Below are 25,161 nucleotides of genomic sequence, written 5' to 3'. Positions count from 1 at the left end.
CTGTTGAATTGGATATGTCCAGTGGGTGAGGGCAAGAGAAAACTTTGGGTTTTTAGCCTAAGCAACTAGATGAATGTTGGTACCAACTTTTGAGATAGCAAAGATGGGGAGGAGCAGGTTCAGGGGACAAATAGAGTTAGTTCTAGGCCAGGCACGGTGGCTCACGCCTGTGATCCCAGCACTTTGGGAGGCCAAGTCAGGTGGATCACCTGAAGTCGGGAGTTTGAGACCAGCCTGACCAACATGGAGAAACTGTGTCTACTAACAAAATTAGCCAGGCATGGTGGTGCATGCCTGTAATCCCAGCTACTCAGGGGCTGAGGCAAGAGAATCGCTTGAACCCGGGAGGCAGAGGGTGCAGTGAGCCGAGATTGCGCCACTGTGCTCCAGCCTGGGTGACAAAGCGAGACTCCATCTCAAAAAATAAAGAGTTCTGATGTTGGACATACTACGTTTTGAAGCCTGTCAGACACTAAGTGAAATTTCAGGTTAGCAAAGTGATTAAGTCTGATGTTCAGGGAAGAGGATGGGGCAGGAGTATCCAGAGATCCAGCTGCCTGGCTGGGGTCCCTGCAGCCTCATCGCACTGCTCTCTTTGTGTCTCCCAGCAGGGTACTGGCTGTCACGCTGACATGAGCCCTCAGCACTCCTCCCTCGACCATGGCCACCCTTAACTCAGCCTCTACCACTGGCACCACCCCCTCCCCTGGGCACAATGCCCTGTCCCCACCTCCGGACACCTCCTCCTCCAGCACCTCCTCTGATCCTATCACCAAAGATCCTCCTGCTGCCCCCTCCACCTCTGAGAACATGAGGTCCTCAGAGCCAGGGGGACAGCCCCTGGAGTTGGGCTGTGGCCTTGTCCCACCAAAGGAGATTGGGAAGCCCCAAGAAGGGCCTGGCTGTGGTCACTTCTCACCAAATGACCTGGAGATGGAAAAGGACAAGGAGCAGGAGGAGGATGAAGGGCTCCCTCCCGTGGATCTGAGCAACCACTTATTCTTCACAGCTGGAGGTGAGGCCTACCTAGTGGCCAAGCTGTCCCTGCCAGGTGGCAGTGAACTCCTGTTACCAAAGGGCTTTCCCTGGGGTGAGGTGGGCATTAAGGAAGAGCCCAGCCTGCCCTTCCTTGCCCATCCACCCCCCTCACACCTCACTGCCCTTCACATCCAACATGGCTTTGACCCAATCCAAGGCTTTAGCTCTTCTGACCAAATTCTGTCCCATGATACCTCAGCACCATCTCCGGCTGCCTGTGAGGGAAGGCATGGAGCTTTCTGGAGCTACCAGCTGGCTCCAGACCCAGCCGGAGATCCCAAAGATGGCCCTGTGGGGAACAGCGGGGGCAACCACGTGGCAGTCTTCTGGCTCTGCCTTTTGTGCCGCCTGGGTTTCAGCAAGCCCCAGGCCTTTATGGGTCATACACAGTCTCATGGGGTGAAGCTAACCCCTGCCCAACATCAGGGCCTGTCAGGTAGCCCAGCTGTGCTCCAGGAGGGGGATGAAGGCTGCAAGGCCCTCATAAGCTTTCTGGAACCAAAACTCCCTGCTCGCCCCTCTTCTGACATACACCTTGACAACAGCAGCACAGTGAACATGGAGGCAAATGTGGCCAAGACAGAGGATGGCCCTACTGAGGCAGACGTCCAGGCCCTTGTCCTCTTGGATGAAGAAGTCATGGCCCTCAGCCCACCCTCTCCACCCACAGCCACCTGGGACCCCAGCCAAACCCAAGCCAAAGAATCGCCAACATCAGCAGGCGAGGCAGGGCCAGATTGGTTCCCCGAGGGGCAAGAAGAGGATGGAGGGCTCTGCCCCCCACTCAACCAAAGCTCACCCACCTCCAAGGAGGGGGGCACTCTCCCTGCCCCAGTGGGCTCCCCCGAAGACCCCAGTGACCCACCCCAGCCCTATCGCCTGGCTGATGACTACACCCCAGCCCCTGCAGCCTTCCAGGGCCTCAGCCTGTCCAGCCATATGTCCCTGCTCCACTCACGCAACTCCTGCAAGACACTCAAGTGTCCCAAGTGCAACTGGCACTACAAGTACCAGCAGACCCTGGATGTGCACATGCGAGAGAAGCACCCTGAGAGCAACAGTCACTGCAGCTACTGCAGTGCTGGGGGTGCCCACCCCCGCCTCGCTCGTGGAGAGAGCTACAACTGTGGCTACAAACCCTACCGGTGTGACGTCTGCAACTACTCCACCACCACCAAAGGCAACCTCAGTATCCATATGCAGTCTGACAAACACCTGGCCAACCTGCAGGGCTTCCAAGCTGGCCCTGGTGGGCAAGGAAGTCCCTCAGAGTCATCACTCCCACCCTCTGCAGGAGACAAAGAGCCTAAGACCAAATCACCCTGGCAGTGCAAGGTGTGCAGCTACGAGACAAACATCTCCCGCAACCTGCGCATCCATATGACCTCTGAGAAGCACATGCAGAATGTCCTAATGCTGCACCAGGGGCTGCCGTTGGGCCTGCCACCTGGACTGGTGGGGCCAAGCCCTCCTCCCCCACCAGGGGCTGCCCCCACTAACCCCCCTGAACTCTTCCAGTACTTTGGGCCCCAGGCCCTAGGGCAGCCTCAGACTCCCTTGCCTGGCCCAGGGCTGAGGCCAGACAAGCCCCTGGAAGCCCAGCTGCTTCTCAATGGTTTCCATCACCTTGGAGCACCTGCCCGCAAGTTCCCTACACCTGGTAAGCTTCTGAGCTTCTTCCCTCTTCTCTCCTCCCCAGGGCCAAAACTCTATTCCTTGTTTTCTCCCAAGGAGCAACTCCCCAATTAGGTAATCATAAGTCCCTCTGAGCACTGTCCCCTTATTAACCCACCTCCCCACATAGTGAACCGACCCTGCCCCATTTGTTTCTTGGGCCACTAATCTCTTTCTGTTCTCTAGCACCTGGAAGCCTATCCCCTGATGCCCACCTGCCTCCAAGTCAGCTCCTGGGTTCCTCATCCGACAGCCTGCCCACCTCACCACCCCCAGATGATAGCCTGTCCCTGAAGGTGTTCCGCTGCCTAGTGTGCCAGGCCTTCAGCACAGACAGTCTGGAGCTGCTGCTCTACCACTGCAGCATAGGCCGGAGCCTCCCAGAAGCTGAATGGAAAGAGGTGGCTGGTGACACCCACCGCTGCAAGCTTTGCTGCTATGGCACCCAGCTCAAGGCCAACTTCCAACTCCACCTCAAGACTGACAAACATGCTCAGAAGTACCAGCTGGCAGCCCACCTGCGGGAAGGGGGTGGGGCTGTAGGCACCCCTTCCCCACTGCCCCTGGGAGATGGGGCTCCTTATGGGTCCATCTCCCCGCTGCACCTGCGCTGCAACATCTGTGACTTTGAGTCCAACAGCAAGGAGAAGATGCAGCTGCATGCCAGGGGTGCAGCCCACGAAGAAAACAGCCAAATCTATAAGGTGAGGCTGGGTCAGGAAGGGCCACTGGAAGAGGAGAAGGGAATGGGGATGGAGGGAAGAGATGCAGAATGAGAGAGTGATAGAAAAACCCAGGGTTACAAATGGAGAAAAAGGAAAGTATGCACCAGGGTAACAAAGTGAGACATGGAGAAAGAAACTAAAGGATAGTAGACTCTGACAAGTGAAACAGACTTTATTTAGCTCTTCTGGTGTTTGGCCCTGGAGGGAGGGGTTGTGTCAGCTCAGTCTGTCATGTCACCAGAGGTTCAAGAGGATGGAACCAGACTCCATTCCCATGCTGGGAGGGAGTCCAGGAGTGGTAGGAGAAAGAAAAGGTTGGGAAGTAATACTTCCAGCCTCCCAGTGGTAGAGCAGTAATACTCAGGTGGCCACAGGAGGAAAAGAGGCAGTTTCGGGAGGAGGAAGTGAGGGGTGAGGAGGGGGCTGCTGCTAGTCAGTCTCTCTTGGAGGAGGCAAAGAATTCCCCTGAAGCTGGGTGTGGTGGCTCATGCCTGTAGTCCCAGCACTTTGGGAGGCCGAGGTGGGAGGATCACTTAAAGTTAGTAGTTCGACACCAGCCTGGCCAACATGGTGAAACCCCATCTCTACCTAAAAAACATAAATTAGCCAGGTGTGATGCACATGCCTGTAAGCCCAGCTACTCGGGAGGCTGAGGCATGAGAATCACTGAACCCAGAAGGCGGAGGCTGCAGTGAGTGAGATCATGCCACTGCACTCCAGCCTGGGCAACAGAGCAAGACTCTGTTCTCAAGAATATGTATATGTATGTAAAAAACTCCCCTAAGATCTGGGGTGTCCCTTCTGGGCCTGAGCCAGCCTCTTCCCATGGTTCTAGTTTCTGCTGGAAATGGAGGGAGCGGAGGCAAGGGCAGAGCTGGGGCTATACCACTGTCTGTTGTGTGTGTGGGAGACACCCTCCCGCTTGGCTATGCTACAACACCTGCGCACACCTGCCCACCGAGATGCCCAGGCCCAGAGGCGTCTGCAGCTGCTACAGAATGGCCCAACTGCTGAGGAAGGACCCGAAGCTCTTCAGAGCATCCTGAGCTTCAGCCACAGGCAGCTCCAAACTCCCGGTGAGGAAGAGGGGACTGGAGAATAAGGGCTGGGCTGGGAGGGCAGCAGGATGTGGGGAGCAGGGGGGCTGCGGAGTTAGGGATACAAGGAAGGAGAAGTGGGCCTGTGGGCCATCTATAGCAAATGGGAAGAAGCTGTGAAGGTTAAGACAGAATGGGGGCATCAGGCACCATGGAGGCTACCTTGAGAGGAAGGGCAAAGAAGGGCAGGGGCTTTGCTGGGTGGATGACATAGAACGGGAAGGTGGTGAGGAGGAACCACCTAGTGATTCTGAGGAGTGATTAGTGTCCTCGTAATGCTGGGGGGTGGCAGGCTGGAGCTGGGTGGGAAGGAGAGGGAAGGTAGAAAAGAATGGAATCTGGTTCGTGCTGGGCCAGGGCTTTTTGGAAGGAGATAGGAGCTGTGGGCATGATCCAAAGGCAGCAGGGATGGGAAGAGGCCCCTGACAAGCTTCCCAGCCTCTTCCTGTCTCCTAGGAGGTCTTCAGCCCTAAGGCTGGGCTTAGAGTCACCCTTAGGCAGCTGAGGTTGTACCAGCAGAGGCCGGGAACAGCCAGCCAGGCACCATTGATCCAGAGGGTGCAGGAGAAGAGCCTGGAAGGGGCTGCCAGAGGTGGGCATGGGCGTCGGGCTTTGTAGAGCCAGTGGTGGGCAAGGGTGAGGGCATGGGGAGCAGGAGCCAGGAACACACAGCATTGACTGTTGCTAATTGAATTGCCAATATGCTGGCTGGAGTTAAGTGCCGGAGGGGCCCAGATCAATAGCTAACGATCCTGGCGCAGGGCTGAATGGAGTTAAGGAACTTTTAACACTTTAATTAGGCTGCCACCGAAAATAAATTCCTACACATCTGTCAATTCTTACTTGAGTGGTAATCTCCTCTCCCAGCTAGATCTGCCACTTCCTGCTCACCGCAGCAGCTGCTTCCATTCAACTGAGGCTTCCTTCTTCAGTGCTTCTCCCACATTTCTGGGGCTTCCCACTTCCTGGGTCAATTAAGACTGGGAGCTGAGTTTGGTCTTGTTTCTGCTGTCTACTGCTGGACTTCTATAAAAGGACAGGAGCTGGACTCTCATAAAATGATCTCCTAGGCCCTACCAGTTCAATTACTGTAATTTTCCCTCTACTTTCTGTGTGGGTATTTCTTTTTGTTGGCTTTTCACTCTCCTGCCTGTTGATTGATCCATCCATTTTCTCCTTCATTGACTTGCTGCTTGTCCTGCTTCCTCTGCCCTATGTCCTCCCTTCCCTGATGCTGACTCTCTTTAAGCTGACTCTCTCCCCATCCTACACAGGGAAGGCTCCTGTCACCCCCACAGCTGAGCCACCCATCCCTGAGAAAGATGCCCAGAACAAGACAGAACAATTGGGTGAGTTGTTCATCTGGTCTTTTTTCCCTCCCTTTCCCCCAAGTCCTCCTACATTGAGATGCTCATGGGGCCTTGCAGCAATGTCTGTGCTGAAGGAGCAAAACTGATTAAAGAAAGGGCTCATCAGGGGGAAGGGAGGACATAAGGCAGATGGGACGCCAGGCACTTCTGCCCTCTTTGAGGACTCAGACCTGACCATCCTACTGACCTGGAGTCATCCCTTGACAAGCCTCACCTGCTTACTGAGTTTCCTTTCCCTAGTTAGTGCCCAACTCCCTACCCTGGGGGCTGTCAGAGTTCCTTAATCTCCTCTCCTTTCATCCTCAGCTTCAGAAGAGACAGAGAACAAGACTGGCCCTTCCAGAGACAGTGCCAACCAGACCATGGTCAGAACTGGGGTAACTGGGGTGGGGGCCTGGCTCTGATATCTGTTCATATTCGGAAGGCAGACCTAATTTGTCATGTTTTGACTTATTTCGCTCAGAATAGCAGTTAAGAAATTCCACCCAGGTCCAGTTCCACATGTTCAGCACCATGTGGGGCAGAGCTGGCCCAGAAGGGTCAAACACAGAGGGAGATGACAGGAGGGAGACAGGAACTCGTGGGAAAAATGAAGAAAGGAATTGTGCTGAGAGTAGGAAAGAGTGAGGGTAGATGCTAGAAGGAGGGGAGGAAAGCAGTAAAGAAATGATAAGAGAAAGGCAAAACCAACCAACCAGCTATGCCCAGCTCTTTATCCTTCAGTAAGGAGCAGAAAGACAAGACACCGGTGTTCCTACCCTACAAAAAGCCCTGAGCCTAGATGCCAACTGTCCTGGCACCCCCTTACTAAGGGTAGAGGCACCAACCAAATGATTCACGCTGACAGCATGTGCCACAAATCTCTAAATCACCAGGACTCAGAGCTAGGCAGCACCCAGGAATGGCAGCTCTGTGGGCTGCAAATTGGTTCTGAGGGCATTCCCAGCCCCTGGTTTGAGATGCCATCCTATGCCTCACAGCTCTCTAAACTGGACTGCAATATGTAGCATTTATTGTTATTGCAATATTCAATTTATTGCATTACTGCAAGCTGAAGTAATGCCTTATGTCCTCAGCATCTTTTCTTCCTAACTCCTGCTCCTGCCAACAGACCTCTCCCAGATGTCTGCTCCAGGGGCTAGGTGCATTAAGATGAGCATATGGATCCCCTTCCCTTATGGCCATGCCCTCCCTGACATGCAGGCCTGTGCCAGCCTGGATGCAGACTGGGCAGGTCTGGCAGTCAGGTGATGATGGGGCCTCTGGCAGCCTCACCCCTCTGGAAGTATGGCTGAGAATGAGCTGAGAGGGCTGGGCCAGAATTTTCCTGGGCCACTGGGGGAGCTGTGGTGTTTATTCACATTACGATGAAGGAAAAAGAAAGATGGAAAATAAGGTGGGAGCTGCTGAGCCTGAGGGAGGATAAACTGGCTTCTGAGCAGACAGGTAGCCCCTCTTCAGGAGACAGTTCACAGAGGCAGAGTGGCCAGGGACAAGGGAGCCTCTGGGTCCAGAAAGTGCCCAGAGGAAATGGAGTCATTTCACAGGGAAGACACAGGCAGGATAGGGTAGGTAAGAAAAGAAAACTAAATCTGAGGTGGGGGCAGGTAGGTACAGAGCCATCTGTTAGCTGGAGAGTTGAGGCCAGCAGCAAAGACTTGGAAAGACACACCAAGGAAAGGCAAAGAGGCCAGGATGGTGGAAGAGGGCCAAAGAAGGAGTGCAAGGTAGCGGCCTAAGCTAGGCCTTTGTCCCAATCCAAGGGAAAGTGGGAAGGAGCTAGCTCTCAGGACTGTGGCTGGAGGCTTGGGTCCGCTGTAATGCCTTCCTATCTGGCTAGTTCCTCTTAAATTAGGAATGAGACGCCAGGCTCACACCTGTAATCCCAGCACTTTGGGAGGCCAAGATGAGTGGATCGCCTGAGGTCAAGAGTTCGAGACCAGACTGGCCAGTATAGTAAAACCCTGTCTCTACTAAAAATACAAAAATTAGCCAGGCTTGGTGGCACATGCTTGTAATCCCAGCTGCTTCAGAGGCTGAGGCAGGAGAATTGCTTGAACCCAGAAGGTGGAGGTTGCAGCAAGGTGACAGACCCAGCCTCTGTCTCAAAAAAAAAAAGGAGTGGGGCCAGTGCTGCATCCAAAGGACTATGTGATGGTGGGTCGCATCCTTCCCTGACACTTCCTTCACTGCCCATATGTACCCTCCAGGTCTACTGCTGTCCATACTGCAGCTTCCTGAGCCCAGAGTCCAGCCAGGTGAGGGCTCATACACTCTCCCAGCATGCAGTGCAGCCCAAGTACAGATGCCCGCTGTGCCAGGAGCAGCTGGTGGGCCGGCCTGCCCTGCACTTCCACCTTAGCCACCTTCACAATGTGGTGCCGGAGTGTGTTGAGAAGCTGCTGCTTGTAGTGAGTACAGGCTGCGTGAGGATGGTCCAATGGGGCCCTTATTAGGGCTGTGCAGTGGGGGAGGAAGAGGCAGGGGCATTCCGGCAAGTGCGTGTGTTGGGGGAAGGGGGCATTTGGACAAGTGCGTTTGTTGGCTGGGTGAGGATGGTCCAACTTGGCCATGTTAGGGCTGTGCAGGAGGGGAGGAGGAGGCAGGAGCATTCAGGCAAGTGCATGTGTTGGTGACAAAAGCAGCATTTTGTGGATTCAAAGTTGGATTTTAGAGAAGGAGCCTCAGAACTGAGTTTGTCTAGCTGCCTCTACTCAGAGATGAGAAGACTAGGCTTCTGTTTCACTTTCATTAAGTCCTGAGAAGAGCTGCTGAACAGCAGGCCTGCCAGACCAGGGAGCCTCAAAGAACAATGACTTCCGGCTTGGGGAAAGAGGGAGCCAGATAGCAGCAGCCCAGGCTCTCCCATCTGTAGCAAAGCAGCAATTAGGTGGGAGGTTTGTCCAGACAGGAGGCTGGATCTGTGGAAAGGGAGCTCAGCACAGGTACAGGTACAGGTGCAAGGCAGATGGGTCAGGAGTAGCGTAGAGGCAGTGGGTGGTGATGGTGATGCCACTAGGCTCTTTCCCATTGCAGGCTACAACCGTAGAGATGACATTTACAACCAAAGTGCTGTCTGGACCCACATTAAGCCCTCTGGATGATGGCCAAGAACCCCCCACTCATGGGCCAGAGCCTACACCCAGCAGAGACCAAGCAGCAGGTAAGGAAGGGAACAGTAAACCTCCCAAGGTACCAGGAAAGGGGTACCTTGTTGGCTCCATGGGCCAACAAGGTCTGAAGATGACTGAGGCCAAGGCCAACTCCCTGGCATTGAGTGGGTGGAGTCTGGCTTAAATGAAGTTCCTGCTCATTGTACCTTCTTCTCTCTCCCTTAGAAGGCCCTAACCTGACCCCAGAAGCCAGTCCAGATTCTCTTCCTGAGCCTCCCCTGGCCTCAGCTGAGGCCCCAGACAAACCCTCGGGAAGCCCTGGTCAACCCCCTTCTCCAGCCCCATCTCCAGTCCCTCAGCCTGATGCCCAAGTTGAAGATGTAGCTCCTCTGCCCACCATGGCTGAGGAGGAAGAGGGGACCACTGGGGAGCGCTCTGCAGAGCCAGCTCCAGCTGACCCTCGCCATCCTCTGACCTATCGGAAAACCACCAACTTTGCCCTGGACAAGTTTCTCGACCCTGCCCGGCCCTATAAATGCACTGTGTGTAAGGAGTCCTTCACCCAGAAGAATATTCTGTTGGTTCATTATAATTCTGTCTCCCACCTTCATAAGATGAAGAAGGCTGCCATTGACCCCTCCGCCCCTGCCCGGGGAGAGACTGGTGCCCCACCTACCAGCACTGCTGCCACAGACAAGCCCTTTAAGTGTACAGTCTGCCGAGTCTCCTACAACCAGAGCTCCACCCTGGAGATCCACATGCGGTCAGTTCTGCATCAGACTCGCTCTCGGGGAACCAAGACTGACTCCAAGATTGAAGGGCCAGAGCGAAGCCAAGAAGAGCCCAAGGAAGGCGAGACAGAGGGGGAGATGGGCACTGAGAAGAAGGGCCCAGACCCCAGTGGCTTCATATCTGGACTGCCTTTCCTGTCCCCTCCCCCACCGCCCTTGGACCTGCACCGATTCCCAGCCCCTCTCTTCACCCCACCACTCTTGCCCCCATTCCCTCTGGTGCCCGAATCACTGCTTAAGCTCCAGCAGCAACAGCTGCTCCTGCCCTTCTACCTCCACGATCTCAAGGTGGGGCCCAAACTGACGTTAGCTGGGCCTGCACCCATGCTGTCCCTGCCAGCTGCCACTCCTCCTCCCCCACCGCCACCTCCAAAGGCTGAGCTGACTGAGCAGGAGTGGGAGCGGCCCCCCATGGCCAAAGAGGGTAATGAGGCAGGGCCTTCCTCATCCCCTCACCCACTGCCCAACGAGGCTGCCCGCACTGCAGCCAAAGCCCTTCTAGAAAACTTTGGCTTTGAGCTGGTGATTCAGTACAATGAAGGAAAACAAGCTGTGCCCCCTCCCCCTACCCCACCTCCACCTGAGGCCCTCGGGGGTGGGGACAAGCTGGCCTGTGGGGCCTGTGGGAAACTCTTCTCCAATATGCTTATCCTAAAGACACATGAGGAACATGTCCATCGCCGCTTTCTGCCCTTTGAAGCCCTGAGCCGTTATGCTGCTCAGTTTCGAAAGAGCTATGACAGCCTATACTCACCCCCTGCAGAGACCCCCAGACCTCCTGATGGGTCTCTGGATTCACCTGCTCCCCAACTGGCCCCACCTTTCCTGGTCCCAGAGCCTGAGGCAGCGGGGACCCGTGCCCCTGAAGAGCAAAGCCGAGCAGGGGGACGCTGGCCTGCAGAGGAGGAAGAAAGCTCCAGAGGGAATATTCCTCCTCTGCTGCCTGCCGGCCGCCGGTTCTCCAGAACCAAGTTCACAGAGTTCCAGACCCAAGCCCTGCAGTCTTTTTTTGAGACTAGTGCCTACCCCAAAGACGGAGAGGTGGAGCGACTCGCAAGTCTGTTGGGTCTGGCTAGCCGTGTGGTGGTGGTGTGGTTCCAGAATGCCCGCCAGAAAGCACGTAAAAATGCCTGTGAGGGTGGGCCCATGCCAACCGGAGGAGGCACTGGGGGAGCCTCTGGCTGCAGGCGTTGCCACGCCACTTTCTCCTGTGTTTTTGAGTTGGTGCGCCACCTCAAGAAGTGCTATGATGACCAGAACCCTGAAGAGGAGGAGGAAGAGGCAGAGAGAGGGGAAGAGGAGGAAGAGGTGGAAGAGGAAGAAGTAGAGGAGGAACAGAGCCTTGAACCCCCAGCAGGGCCTGAGGGTCCATTACCAGAGCCTCCAGATGGGGAGGAGCTGAGCCAAGCAGAGGCAACAAAGGCAGGAGGCAAAGACCCTGAAGAGAAGCCTACTCCGTCACCTTCCCCAGCCCACACCTGTGACCAGTGTGCCATTTCTTTCTCCAGCCAGGACCTCCTGACCAGTCACCGCCGACTACATTTCCTGCCATCTGTGCAGCCCAGTGCTCCCCCGCAACTACTAGATCTGCCCTTGCTGGTGTTTGGGGAGAGAAGCCCCCTGGTGGCAGCCACCTCACCAATGCCAGGGCCACCTCTTAAACGGAAGCTTGAGGATGGCAGCTTGTCTCCCACAGGCAGTGAAGCAGGGGGAGGAGGGGAGGGCGAGCCCCCCAGGGACAAGCGCCTGCGCACCACCATCTTACCTGAACAGCTGGAGATCCTGTACCGTTGGTACATGCAGGATTCCAACCCAACACGCAAGATGCTCGACTGCATCTCTGAGGAGGTGGGGCTCAAAAAGCGAGTGGTACAGGTCTGGTTCCAGAATACCAGAGCCCGGGAGAGGAAAGGCCAGTTTCGAAGTGCCCCTGGAGGGGTGCCTAGTCCAGCAGTCAAGCCCCCTGCCACAGCTACCCCTGCATCTTTGCCCAAGTTCAACCTCTTGTTGGGCAAGGTAGATGATGGCACTGGGAGGGAGGCCCCAAAGAGGGAAGCACCTGCTTTTCCCTACCCCACAGCCACCCCTGCTTCTGGGCCCCTGACTTTTCTGCCACCTGGGAAAGAGGCCACCACCCCAACACCAGAGCCACCTCTCCCTCTACCACCTCCCCCTCCACCCAGTGAGGAAGAGGGCCCAGATGACCCACCTAAAGCTTCTCCAGAGAGTGAGGCTTGCAGTCTGTCTGCAGGAGATCTGAGTGATTCGTCTGCTTCCAGCCTGGCTGAACCAGAATCCCCTGGGGCTGGAGGGACCAGTGGGGGACCTGGAGGTGGGACTGGGGTTCCAGATGGAATGGGGCAGCGGCGCTACAGGACCCAGATGAGCAGCTTGCAGCTGAAGATCATGAAAGCCTGCTATGAAGCTTACCGTACCCCCACCATGCAGGAGTGTGAGGTGCTGGGGGAGGAGATTGGGCTGCCCAAGAGAGTCATCCAGGTCTGGTTCCAGAACGCTCGTGCCAAGGAAAAGAAGGCCAAACTACAGGGGGCAGCCACTGGGAGCAATGGGGTCAGCAGTGAGGGCCCCTTGGCAGCCCAGCGCACCGACTGCCCCTACTGTGATGTCAAGTATGATTTCTATGTCTCCTGCCGAGGCCATCTCTTTTCCCGTCAGCACCTGGCCAAGCTCAAGGAGGCAGTCCGAGCCCAGCTGAAGAGTGAAAGCAAGTGCTACGACTTGGCCCCGGCACCTGAGGCTCCCCCAGCTCCCAAGGCCCCACCCGCCACCACACCTGCTTCCATGCCCCTCGGGGCTGCCCCAACCTTGCCTCGCCTGGCCCCGGTTCTCTTGTCTGGTCCAGCTCTGGCTCAACCCTCGCTGGGCAACTTAGCTCCTTTCAATTCAGGTGAGTGGGGAAGCTGGGAGGAGCTGGGCTTGAGAGAACATCCCCCTCTAATGACATGCCCTTCCTTTTCCTTCCTGATTCTTCCCATGTCCAATCTCCTGTGGCCTTCCTTTGCTTCAGGCTCTTGGGGGAAAGAAGGGAGGGAAGGGGCATGGAAATCCAGTGGTGGGAATGGGAGTTATGTGTCTGGAGGTGGTCTACGGCAGGAAGAATGATGGGACAGGAGGTGGCTAACCCTTCATCCCTCCCTTCATCTTCCTAGGCCCGGCAGCCTCCTCAGGCCTCCTTGGCCTCGCCACTTCGGTCCTGCCTACCACCACAGTAGTCCAGACTGCTGGCCCAGGCCACCCCTTACCTCAGAGACCTGTGCCTGAGCAAACCAACACCTCCACAGCAGGCACCACTGACCCGGTCCCCGGCCCTCTTGCTGAGCCCTTGGGGGACAAGGTCTCCGGTGAGCAAAAGCCAGTTGCAGCCCCCACCACCTCCTCCAATGATGCCCTCAAGAACCTCAAAGCATTGAAGACCACTGTCCCAGCCCTATTGGGGGGCCAGTTCCTGCCCTTTCCATTGCCCCCTGCAGGGGGGACAGCACCGCCAGCTGTCTTTGGCCCCCAGCTACAAGGAGCCTACTTCCAACAGCTCTATGGCATGAAGAAGGGGCTATTTCCCATGAACCCTGTGATACCTCAGACCCTCATTGGGCTGCTCCCCAATGCCCTCCTCCAGGCACCACCCCAGCCCCTTGAGCCCACAGCCACAGCACCTCCAAAGCCTTCTGAATTGCCTGCTCCAGGGGAGGGGGACGCTGGTGAGGCTGACGAGCTGCTGACAGGCAGCACTGGCATCTCCACCGTGGATGTAACCCATCGCTACCTGTGCCGCCAGTGCAAGATGGCATTTGACGGGGAGGCCCCGGCTGCTGCCCACCAGAGATCCTTCTGCTTCTTTGGGCGGGGCCCTGGGGGCTCCATGCCACCCCCATTGCGGGTGCCCATCTGCACCTACCACTGCCTGGCATGTGAGGTGCTGCTGAGTGGGCGTGAAGCCCTGGCCTCCCACCTGCGCTCCTCGGCCCATAGGCGCAAGGCAGCCCCGCCTCCAGGGGGCCCACCCATCTCTGTCACCAACGCCGCCACTGCTGCCTCGGCTGCTGTGGCATTTGCCAAAGAGGAAGCAAGATTACCTCACACGGACTCCAACCCAAAAACTACTACTACCTCTACACTTCTAGCTTTATAAACAGATAAACCAAGATGGGGAGAGGGGAGGGCCTCAGGGCTCCCTCTTTTACCCCAAGGGGTGTTTGGTGGGAGCTCAAATCCCTCACCCCCCCCCCCCGGCCCTGCCCACCTCATGGGAACTATTCAGTTCCCACCCTCAGTGGGCACCACACACCCCACCTCCAGCAGAGTCCTGCCTCCTCCCAGTCCCCACAGGCACACACACTGATCCTCATCCTCAGCTCCTTGCAAAGTAGCCCTTGCCCATCTTGGCACCGTGATTGTTCATACATGTCTGCCTACCACACACAAAATATATCCTTGGTTCTATCTTCCTTTTCCTCACTGAATTCCCAGTCCCCCCACCCCCATAAATGCATATACACACATACACATGCACACACACATTATCCCATGACGTTCCACTGAGAAAACACCAAAAAATTTTGAAAAAGAAGATAAAAAGAAGAAAAAGGAGAAACAAAAACGAAAACCCAAGGCAAAGAAGGGGGAAGGAAAACAAACTTTGCCACTCCCCCTTCTCCTTCCCCTTGTCTAGAGCGCCATACCGCTCACAAACTCTTTCCAAATACTCAGTTGGCTCCCAATGTTGGAGCCTGGGACGGGCAGGGAGCCCACAAAACTCTAACCAAACTGGAGGCTGGCAGGGGAGAAGTGCTTCCGGTTCACTCTCCCTCCTAACCCTCTCCTTGCCTGACAGGGGAGCCGCTACGGCCTGGACTCTAGGGGAAGCCACCGCCAGAAACCCCTCTGCCAACCCCTACCCTGCACCCTGGGAACTGCAGTAACTTATTCTCAAAGGCTTTAAACACAGAGATACTCTCAGCAGCCGTGGGCCCGCCCCTTGTCCTAGCCCTGCCACTTGAGGGTCCAGCCTCCAGGGGCAGGCACTGCCCACCAACGGCAAATCCAAAGTTCTTTAAAAAAAAAAAAAACTGAAACACAACCAAAAAAAAACGAGAGTGAGAGAGTGCGTGCACATGCGCACGAAAGAGAAATGGAGAGACCAGAGGAATGAACTAAAGATAAACTTGGAAAATACAGAGAAAAAAAACAACTCTCCGATCAAACAAGTGGTTTTTCCTATTTGTGTCACTCCCTATGCCCTGTCCCACCCCCACCCCCCAGTTTGAGGTTTTCTTTAAACCACCTCATCTTTGGAAGATCAAACAGCTTTAACTCCTTGCTTTGGGTCTGGTGGTCCTCGAAGGACTGAAGTCAGTGCAACCTTCCCCTGACTATACAGTCTCAGAGGTGGGAGCTGGCAATATAGGGAGAAGAACCTGAACTCAGGGGGAAAGACATGTCCCAGTTCCCTGAATTGAGTATTTATTAGAAGAGGTAATAGCCCTTCATTTCCAGCTTTGAGTTAGAAAAGTCAGTGTCACCACAAGTATTTTGGCAGTCCCAGGAAGAAAGGGGTGAGTGGGATATTTAATTTCTGAATCTGAGATCTGCTGCTCTTTCATCTCCTACCTTTTCCTCGCATTTACTTTTTTCACAAATCCCTAATCCTGCTGCCCTCCCTAGAGGCCCACCTTTGCTGGGTCCCTTGTTCCCTTCCCTCCAATCTCCTTTTCTTCCCACTTGTCCTCTGCCCTTGCTCCTGCTCTCTCCAGTCCAGCCCAGCCCAGCTCTTCCATTAAGCAGCAGCTGTTGGGAGGCATTCCCAAGGGAGTTGGGAGTCTGTCCATGAGGCTCATGGGGGTCTAGAGCTGATACGAATTGAGGGGATGGGGTGGGCAAGGAAATGACTGAAGCACAGGTCAATCTTTGATAGGGTGATATCACCAAGGGAACAGACAGAACCCAGAAGAACGTTCCCTATACCTAAGCAAATGGTTTCTATAGCCACTGCGCCCGGCCCTCCAATTCATATTCTCATACAAATTCGCCCAGCCCTGGAATTTAGATTTTCTGCCGTCATTCACATCACATTCTGTGAACATGTTAATACTGAAGCAGTGGCTTATATGCAGATGGGATGGGAGGGAGGAGAAAGTTCAGCTCAATCAGTGGCCCCCATATATTCTATGAGTCTCACTTTCTGTCCTATTCACTCCTAAAATACTCCCAACTCTAGCAAATTAGGGGTGGGGTAAAGTTAGTTTTCTAACCTACAGCAAATTAGGTGGAGTTAGTTTTCTAACTCCACCCCAATTTCTGATACCAAAAATGCCAGTTACAAATGTAGGCAACAGGAGAGAAACTGACCACTGCGGTCTTGTGCTTTCTGCCACATTTCTTTTCTCGCCTCTCTTGTACCGCTCCCCCGCTGTCCTTTTCTCTCTCGTGTTGAAATTCTGTGTATAAAACTATTTTTTTAGCAGCATGTATATGAAAAGAAAGGTTTTTCATTTGTGCTTTCTGGGAATGTGACTTGTGTATAAAAGTTGAAAACCAAAAACAATTAGAACAAAAACGAGAAAAAGGAAACGGTTTAAAGAAAACATCAACAAACACCTGGCATGGAATGATTAGAGGTGTGGTGTCCTGCATCTTAGGGATTTACAGCCAGGGTAGGTTGGCTTTAGTTTGAACTCTGAGTGTTTTCACCAAGAGCTAATGTAACCAGAAGTCCCCGCTCCTCTTGTCACGCAACATGATCTTTTACATCCAACACCCTGGCCTGGCAATACCACATGCAGCCCCAACAGTAGATAAGGGCTGACTCTAAGCAACTGTACTGCTTGGAGTCAGCTCTTATCTACTGTTGGGACTGCATGTGGTATTGCTGGGCTTAGAAATGCTGGAATTCTGGGGGCAAAAGAGCCTGGCTGACTCTGCTGACTTAAGTCAATCAACATGCTTCCTGAGGGGGCACCATTCCATGCTCCCAGCAGCTGGAAGCATTCCTCCCCAACCCCTTTCTTAGACCAAAAGTCCTCAGCAGCAGCACTCCTGCTCCAGAGAGCAATGCCACTGGGCATTCTGATGGACAGAAGGCTGAGTCAGCACAATCCTTTACAGAATCCTAGAGGCAAATACCAAGTCACCAGAATTAAATCATGGTACTTCTCCTGTGGAGTAAGAGCCTTAACTCAAGCACTTGGCACAATAACACCTATTTTACAGTACCTACATCCCCCACCCCCAGCCCTAGGGTTTCTAACATAGGTCCTTAAAGAGGCACCCAAATTGAGCTCCACCCTACTTAACGACCAGGGTCAGACTGAGAGGCAGGGGGTGAAAGTGATCCTGGCTATTTTCGCTCTAAACCAGAGTCTGTGTGAGGATGGTGTAAGGTGTCCAATCCTCAACTAGGAATAAAAATAAAGACAGCTAAAAGAATGTAAGAAAATTTGAAGCCTTAATGGCCAAACAGGACAGAGTTTGCAACAGGACCACAAAAAAGAAATCTGTTCCTACCCCACCTCTAGCTCTGGAGTATACTTAAGAAGCATCTTTGAGAACTAAGCAAGCCTTTTATTCCAGGCATAATAGTGCCCTTCTGCTTAAATTCTTTATATTTGTTTCTTTAAGCCACTTTCAGGGCTTATAGACCAGATCACTAATTCTCCAAATCTCCAACACCATGATCTGTTTTAAGACAGTCATTCACCCCTGGAAAGATATGTAAATCTGAAATACAGAGCTCCATGTATATGACTGTACCAGTGAAACAAGCAAACACACCCTCAGAAACAGCAGCAGACCCCAGTAGAGAGGGCTGCAGGGAAACACACCAATGCTAGCAAGGACAGGGCCCCATGGGCATATGTATAAGTACAAGGGACATACCCCAAGACCATGACCTACACTCCCATAAGCAGAAAAACCCTCCAACACATGCTAATTTTCATCACACAAAAGTAGGTAGAAAAAGCTTATACACAGATAAAAGTGAGAGGAAAAAGTAACCAGTCAGAGGAAGAGTGACCAAATGTTGAATATCAAGTTACGGGGAGAGGATCTGCTAAGGAGTGTGTAACAACTCACCTGATGAAACAACCAGCCCTGAAAATGGATGGGCGCTGGGCCCATACCCAGCCATTGCTGGAGTCAAGAGGGAATGGAGGGGATGGAAGCAGTGGGGGCACGCGCACGCTGCTCGCAGTCACAAAAAAACAAACAAAAACCCCATACGTAAGCCAACCAACCAAACAAAAACGCTGTGGGGAGAGGAGAGGACCTTAAATTATTCTGGACATCAGGGAAGAGATACACAGGAGGCAAATTAAGAGGAACATTTTGGGAAAACTCATATGATATCACCATGAAACACAGGGTAAACCGCTGGGAACGGCCAGGTACTGGGGACGATTTCTCTCAGAAACAACTAGTCAGAAACTTATCAGCCATGAGAGCATCATTTCTAGAAGACTGAGTAAGGAAGAGAGGCCTTTATACTGAGAAAGCTCTTGCTACAAAAGGCCTTTATACTGAGAAAGCTTCGGGGTCTACAGGATTATAACTCAGATACACTCTGAAAAGATCAGATGAAGGCAAATTTGAGAGAGGACATTTGCAGAAGACCTAGACCATGACCCATCATGTTTGGGGAAAGATGGGAAGTAATCATGAAGGTAATTCCTCTTGAGGGAAACTACACTTTATGAGAAGAACATAAAATTGCGTGACTCGATTGTGTGGCCACCCATGATGCTCCTTGATATACGGGACCCAGACAGCCCTCACACAAAGCACAGACAAGTAGTAAATGTCATTAGTCTGAGTATGGTATTTCTCGCCAATTCCTAGCCATGGAGAGAAGCCTGGCCAGAAGCTAATGGAGAAGCAGGTTGAGTGTAGGTAGACCAGAACAAGCTGAACCTGTCCAAGGAGAGGGGGAAAGGTGATGCAGCACCCGTGGTTGCCTCATAATCCCATCCAACTGCACATATATTCTTACACAAACAACGGTTAAGACACCACAACCAGCAATCAGCAGTGGCTCAGTACTGCCCCACATCTACAAGTCCTCCCTGATACCAAACCCTGTACTAAGTCTTCTCAATTGGACAAGAAGAATAACCCATGCTGTGCTTATTTCTACATGTCCCCACCAAGTGCTCAAACAACAGCATCCTCTGCCATTTGCTGAGTATCAGCAGTAGGCTGAGCTTGTACTCTGCCAATCCTTACTTCCATTACCCAGGACCCAGGCCTGCCTCCAGGACCCATCCTGTACCTAGCCACAAAATCTACACAATTATGACTGGATAACAGAGGATAATTTCTTGGCAATGTTCCTAACCTAGTGATTCTCAATGATGAGGTTTCAGAAACCCATGGGCAGCCAGCCATCAGAATCTTGTGGAGGAAAGAAGAGTGAATTTTGAAAAGGTACCCTAGGGCCGGGCGCGGTGGCTCACGCCTGTAATCCCAGCACTTTGGGAGGCTGAGGCGGGTGGATCACGAGGTCAAGAGATCGAGACCATCCTGGTCAACATGGTGAAACCCCGCCTCTACTAAAAATACAAAAAATTAGCTGGGCATGGTGGCGCGTGCCTGTAATCCCAGCTACTCAGGAGGCTGAGGCAGGAGAATTGCCTGAACCCAGGAGGCGGAGGTTGCGGTGAGCCGAGATCGCGCCATTGCACTCCAGCCTGGGTAACAAGAGTGAAACTCCGTCTCAAAAAAAAAAAAAAAAAAAGAAAGAAAGAAGGTGTTCCCTAAAGGATTCTTCTTCTGTGGTAACTACTGCCAATGAGGATCATTGTTCTAACAAGTTACATTTGTTGGATTCAACCTCACAATCTCTCCTTTTCCTCCTACTGCTCCCACCCAAAGCACATACACACACCCCACAACACGAATATCCCAAACACGACAGCATAAAGACATGAGTAAGTTTGGGGAAGACAGATGCAAAAGGCAAGGGAAACCCTGATTGTATCGACCATCCTACAAGGTGACTGCCATCTCTCAGAACAGTGTTTCTCAAAGTTTCAGGTGTCCACTTGCAACATGAATGCTTATGTAAAGTACATATTCCTGGACCACACCTTAGACCAACTGAATCAGAAACTCCTAAAGTGATTCTATACCCTCTGAAGTTTGAGGAGCACTGGCCTAAAAAGCTCAGCACCATGTATATCTGTGACCTGCCCCCATCTCTCCTGCCCCTAAGGACAAACCCTGCTACCCCAGGGGCTACCACACCAGGGCTTATCAGAACCTCAGATTCGTCGCCTTCATTACTCAGACATCATCCCCACCCCCACCCCCAACATAATGGAAATTGACCATAGTCTTCTGTTTAATGTTGGCTGTTCTTGAACAGGAGAAAAGATATAAACATTGTCCACTCACCACTTTGACTGAGTGCCTCCCTGCTTTCTCCTCTGCTGTGGAAAACACCTTGTTTCTTCTGAAGTGGCCATATTCTTCCAGAGATGCTGAAATCAGAACTCCCCCTGCCCTGAGCAGCTCAACCCAGCATGGACTTTACTCCCCTCTGGGCAGGCCCTATCTCCCAGAGCCACCCAGCCTCCCCTCCACATCACCCACGGTCAAATCTTCCAGATCTCCTGAAGATCTGCCCAGTTACTGGGAAAGCCAAACCTACTGGAAATTCTTTCAGATGGGGACCCAAGGTCTAGTTTTGTGGGGGCTGGTCTGCATTACCACCACAGATGCTGGGGATTCTGCTCCTAGGGCCCTTCTCTTCTACCAGGGATCATTGCTGATCCTCAGTCTCCTTCTTGGGGTGGATTTCAAAGATACGGAAATCTATCCAACTCTAACTGGGTGCCTTGCCTAGTCTTTCTGGAAGGACAAGTCCCTTTGTCTTCCTAACACCTATCTACCTCTCTAGGCCTAGAGCACTTTTCCATCTTTTAGGACTACTATGGAATATGGACCTTTTAACAAGGGAGAAAGAACCAGTTCATCTCAACCACAGCTCAGCAAATCACAAGGCAGAATGAAATACGCAGGTACAAACCACTCCATCAACCAAGAGCAAGACCTGAGTGTCACTCCTTCCTACTTCTTCCCTTCAAATCTCTTCTTGTGCCATCTTGGTAACAACATAGCTGGTGTTCCTCTCTCAACCTCCTTTTGCCCTCCTAGGGTTTATTTTTTTATTCTTGTTGTCCAAGGATATGTATGGTCCACTGGCCTGGATCCTTAGATGTGTCTACAGCCTGTGCTATAGCCTGTCTCTCTGTGCTCGTTTCCTTTTGCATGGTGCTCAAACATTCAGTATGGTACCATCTAAATCCCTTTCTTGGGGGCAGTAAGGGTAGGAGGGAGGTGGGTATCTAGCTGGGAGGAAGGCAGAGCTGGTTGACCAGGGAGTGCTGACTCAGCCCAGCTGTTAAGGGCATCCTCTCATGCCACTTCCTTGCACAGAGCTCCACCCAATGCCTGGCACTGCTATGTGCACAGCCCCCTCTCTCTGACTGCCGCCAAGTGGCATCGTGAACATGTTTGGTGGCTTTGGGTTTGCCGCAGTGCCAGGATCTGAGACACTGTTCACGTGCCAGTGCAGCACCGCCAAACGTGGCAGCATCTAGTTGGTTGGGTGCCAAGCAGTAGGACCCAGGTGGTGGTGACGAGAGATTAAAGGGGGGTGAGGTGCAGGGAGGGGGAATAGAGGAAGGTACCAAAGAGGAAAATCACACATCTCACTTGTTCCAATTGGAGAGTCCAAATGGGATCTGCAGAAAGTTACCCTTCCCATTCTAGAGCCCAGCTCAGCAAGCCAGCCCTTCCCTCCTTCCACCCCAGCAAAAGTGGCATATACAGACCAGGCAAGGGGATTTGGCCATCTTCAGCAGGGAACTGGCTGGGGGCCAGGCAGGACTGCCAGCGCTCTCCATCCTTCCTCGGGGTCTTGGCAATGGTGTGCTTCCTCCTTTGTGTCCTCATGACACCCTCTGTCTGTCGCTCCACTCCCCATGCCTAAGAGGGAAGGGGAAGGAGGTCCTGGCAGAAAAAAAGTCTGGTCTCCCAAACACCCCGCCTCCCAAAATGTTTCACCTCCTTCCTTCTCACTCCTGGCACAACAGCCCTCTCAACCAGATTGGCAAGAGGCACCGTTATACTCCCCTGTTCCACACAATGCCAGAGCCTGTGCCAGGTGCCATGGGCAGTGCCAGCACCCACCCACCTCACATCTGGTCCCTTTGCTGTCTCCTTCAATGCTCTGACAAAGGGCCAGGTTGCCAGCCCCAACAAGTTCTCCCTGGGTAGCGGTGGCACACTCCCTCCTCCCCTGCTCGTAGACTGTTTCTTGGTGCTTCCCTGGCTACTCTCTCCACCATTTTACTTCCCCAAGCTGGAAGAGCACGAATCACCTCAAACTCCAACCATTTTTCAGAGCTGAGCTTCTAGAGGGACAGCAACATCAGAAACACAGTCCTGCCCCTCCTCTCTGCTTCCTGGATCCCCCAGTCTCCACTGCCTCAGTTCTGGGCACCAGCCTGACAGATGGGATGCCAACAGCTCCCATGTAGGGAGCCTTCCTCCCAGAGCACAGGACTCCTGCCACTGCCCTCTCCACTCGCCTCCTCCCATCTCCGTGGGCACAAGGGTGGCAGCTGCAATGCCAATGCCAGTAAGCAGGCAGCATGAAGCAACTCATGCAACCTCTTCTCCCCTCCCAGGCCCCAAGCCTCTCCCCTCCTTCTTCCATTCCATCCCAATGTCCTTCTGGTTGGACACTAGATTGGCAACCGCAATGCCAACCCCCACCCATGCCCAGGAGGCTCACATACAGCACGCGCTCTTGCGTACACGTACAGGCGCGCACACACACATACACACACGGCCCCATGAGTGCCAGGCAGCGGTGGCAGACACACAGCAATGCACAGTGACTGGTACCCGAGGAGGCAGCCGGATTCAGCACCTGATCCAGCACCCGTTTGGGATTGGGTGGGTAGGCGGGCAGGCGGAGGGGTGATGGAGGCAGACGATGGCCCTAGGTTGGCAGCCGATGGAGCTGGGAGAATGGAGGGAACAGATGCTCTTTGCCCAGCCTCCCTCCCTCTCTCTCCCCGAGATCAGTGCCAAGCTGGGGGGATGGGGAGAGGGGAGGATGGGGGAAGGGTGGCATTTGGAGAGCTGGCAGGCGGAGGGAGCTGGGTCCGCCCAGGCTGGGCAGTGCCGGCACTGGCTGCCGCCTCTCCACTCTGCCATCTGTCTTGCTTCTCTCCCCACCCACTTTCTCTCTTTTTCGCTCTCTCCTTCATCCACAGCAAAACGAAGAGGAAAACAGGGTCTTCATTCCGCCCACCCCCAACCTCTGCCAGACCCCCCTCTCTTTTCCTCCCCACAACTCACCACACCATACCACCACCAAGCCATCTGCGCTCTCCTCCTGGCTCAGTCACCTTCTTTCACTCGCCTTCGCCCTCACACCAGAACGGGTGCAGTTTAAAAAATGTATTTTCATATATATATACATGCATATATGCATGTGTTTGTGTGTGTGTGTGTATATATATACACACACACACACACACACAAACACATATATATTTTTTAAAGCAACTTAAAAGAAAAACTCTTTTCTTTGGGAATGTCCTATCCTTCTGAGTCTGGGTCCTCAGTACCAATATTTATGGCAGGCAGAGGGAGGGGACCCCGTCCTCAGCTGGTGCCCATGAATCCCATGCCAGGAAGGAGGGGTGGCTGGGGTGGGGTGGGGTGGGGTGGGGTATCGGGAGAGCTGTCTTCTCTCTGCGCTTGTGGTTGTTCTTTTTTTTCTCCTCTTCTACTTCCGGAGCAGATTCAAATAGATCTAGAGCCTTCCCCACCCCCAGCCCCACAGCCCCAGTTCCCAGGGCCCCTCTGCCCTTCTCTGCCTGCTTTTGATTTGATTCCTCGATCACCCTTTCCTTTTTTTGTGTGTGTGTGTGTGTGTGTATACGTGTGCGTGCGCGCAAGTGTGTTTGCATCCATGGCGGTGGGCACTGTGCCAGCCACCGCACAGCCATCTGCGATGCCTTCTGCAGCCTCCGCTATTTCTCCCTGTCACCTCCAGCCCCCAACCCCCTGCACCCCAGCTCACCAGCCCCCAGTCCCCAATCATTAATTAGCTACTGAATTAATTAAATCGTGGATGCTAATTAACATTCCTACAGGGCAGGCTGCCAGGCTGGGGGTGCAGAGGGGATGTGAAGAGAAGTAAAGATTGGGATGGGGGAGGAGAACGGCGAGCCAGTTTTCTTAGAAGAACAGAGGGGAGGAAGAGAGAACCCAAATGAAGGATGGAGGAAGAGAGCTGAGTGGTGACGGACAGGTCAGAGCAGGGAGAGGTAGAGAACAGGCATGGAAAATGGGATGTAAAACTGCTATCCAAGTGAGCGCCACCCAGCCTTCTTACCCAGATTAAGACCCAGCCAGTTCCTTGTCTTCGAGCCCATTTCCCCACCCCAGCCCAGAGTTCAGAGTCCAAGCCCAGCCTAGTGAAGTATATTCCTCAGGCAGCAGACTCCCGGCAGTTGCTTCTCCTACAGAAAACCAACCCCAAACCAGGGAGTCAACAGCTACTACTTGTCAATCCAGCCACACTGACCCTCAGACCAGGTCACCAAGAGAAGGTTCTGGGCTCAGAAGGGCCCCTGTTGACTTGCCCTTGTCTACTTCTCTGTCAAGGGGAAGGGGTATTCTAGGAACATCTGCTGCAGAGAGACATGAGAGATCAATACAGGGAACTGTGAGGGGTATATTATGAATAGCAGAGAATTGCTGGCACTGCCTTCAAGGCTGCCTTAGGAAGACCACAACATAACACTGCCTGCCTCTGGAGTTCCAGAGTAGGAGAAGTGCATACTCTTACCCACCTCAAAGGCCAAGAATTTAGGAATATGTGAGTAAGGGCTATCTAACTTTGAGTTGTTATTTTTTTTTAAAGAGGGAGATACCAGTATAGTGAAACTTTTTCCTGGGTATGCACTGTGAAACATTCATCTGATGAAATCCTCCTCAAGAAAAAAAGGACCCTCAATCAAATTAGTTTGAGAAACACTGCATATTGCCTATTTTAAGAGATTCACATGTATGCTGGTATATTAAAGACTCTGGGGAGCTGGTTAAAAAACCCGAATGGTTGACCATGTTTAACCCACTAATTCTCAAACTTATTTAGCCATAGAGGTCTTACTTTTTTAAATTTTATTTAATTATTATTTTTTTTGACATAGGCTCTTGCTCTGTCACTCAGGCTGAAGTGCAGTGACCCAATCATAGCTCACTGAAACCTCCAACTCTTGGGCTCAAGCAATCTACCGACCTCAGCCCCCTAA

The 25,161-nt window shown here is 53.2% G+C and overlaps 2 protein-coding genes across 33 annotated transcripts in view; one reads left to right on the top strand and one right to left on the bottom strand.

Moving 5' to 3' along the window:
- Window positions 1-15,030, top strand: part of ZFHX2 (zinc finger homeobox 2) — a 35,065-nt gene extending 20,035 nt beyond the window's left edge. For 6 of the 11 annotated variants that reach the window (XM_035260143.3, XM_078334571.1, XM_078334569.1 and 3 more), the window contains exons 2-10: window positions 609-2,698; window positions 2,899-3,416; window positions 4,273-4,513; window positions 5,809-5,883; window positions 6,211-6,269; window positions 8,115-8,315; window positions 8,941-9,067; window positions 9,243-12,716; window positions 12,979-15,030. In XM_035260143.3, coding sequence (XP_035116034.3) covers window positions 661-2,698; window positions 2,899-3,416; window positions 4,273-4,513; window positions 5,809-5,883; window positions 6,211-6,269; window positions 8,115-8,315; window positions 8,941-9,067; window positions 9,243-12,716; window positions 12,979-13,958 — 7,713 coding nt within the window. In that variant the 5' untranslated portion in view covers window positions 609-660 and the 3' untranslated portion in view covers window positions 13,959-15,030. Of the gene's footprint in view, window positions 1-373; window positions 489-608; window positions 2,699-2,898; window positions 3,417-4,272; window positions 4,514-5,808; window positions 5,884-6,210; window positions 6,270-8,114; window positions 8,316-8,940; window positions 9,068-9,242; window positions 12,717-12,978 lie in introns of those variants that run through there. The other 5 variants (XM_078334573.1, XM_078334572.1, XM_035260145.3 and 2 more) reach the window with 2 other exon arrangements.
- THTPA (thiamine triphosphatase) overlaps window positions 1-23,629 on the bottom strand; it is a 56,466-nt gene extending 32,837 nt beyond the window's left edge. For 2 of the 22 annotated variants that reach the window (XM_078334590.1, XM_078334583.1), the window contains exons 1-3: window positions 23,195-23,539; window positions 22,736-22,853; window positions 20,216-21,811 (exon numbers count right to left, since the gene is read on the bottom strand). Coding sequence is in view for 9 of the 22 variants with exons in the window: in XM_035260148.3 (XP_035116039.2) it covers window positions 21,658-21,811; window positions 23,195-23,218 (178 nt within the window). In the remaining 13 variants the exon portion in view is untranslated. Of the gene's footprint in view, window positions 1-20,215; window positions 22,122-22,626; window positions 22,909-23,194 lie in introns of those variants that run through there. The other 20 variants (XM_035260148.3, XM_078334577.1, XM_078334591.1 and 17 more) reach the window with 18 other exon arrangements.
- Window positions 23,630-25,161: the final 1,532 nt, after the last annotated feature.

This window comes from Callithrix jacchus, chromosome 8 (assembly GCF_049354715.1).
Source record: "Callithrix jacchus isolate 240 chromosome 8, calJac240_pri, whole genome shotgun sequence".
Lineage (NCBI taxonomy): Eukaryota > Metazoa > Chordata > Mammalia > Primates > Cebidae > Callithrix > Callithrix jacchus.
This window is presented reverse-complemented; position numbering and strand designations above follow the sequence as displayed.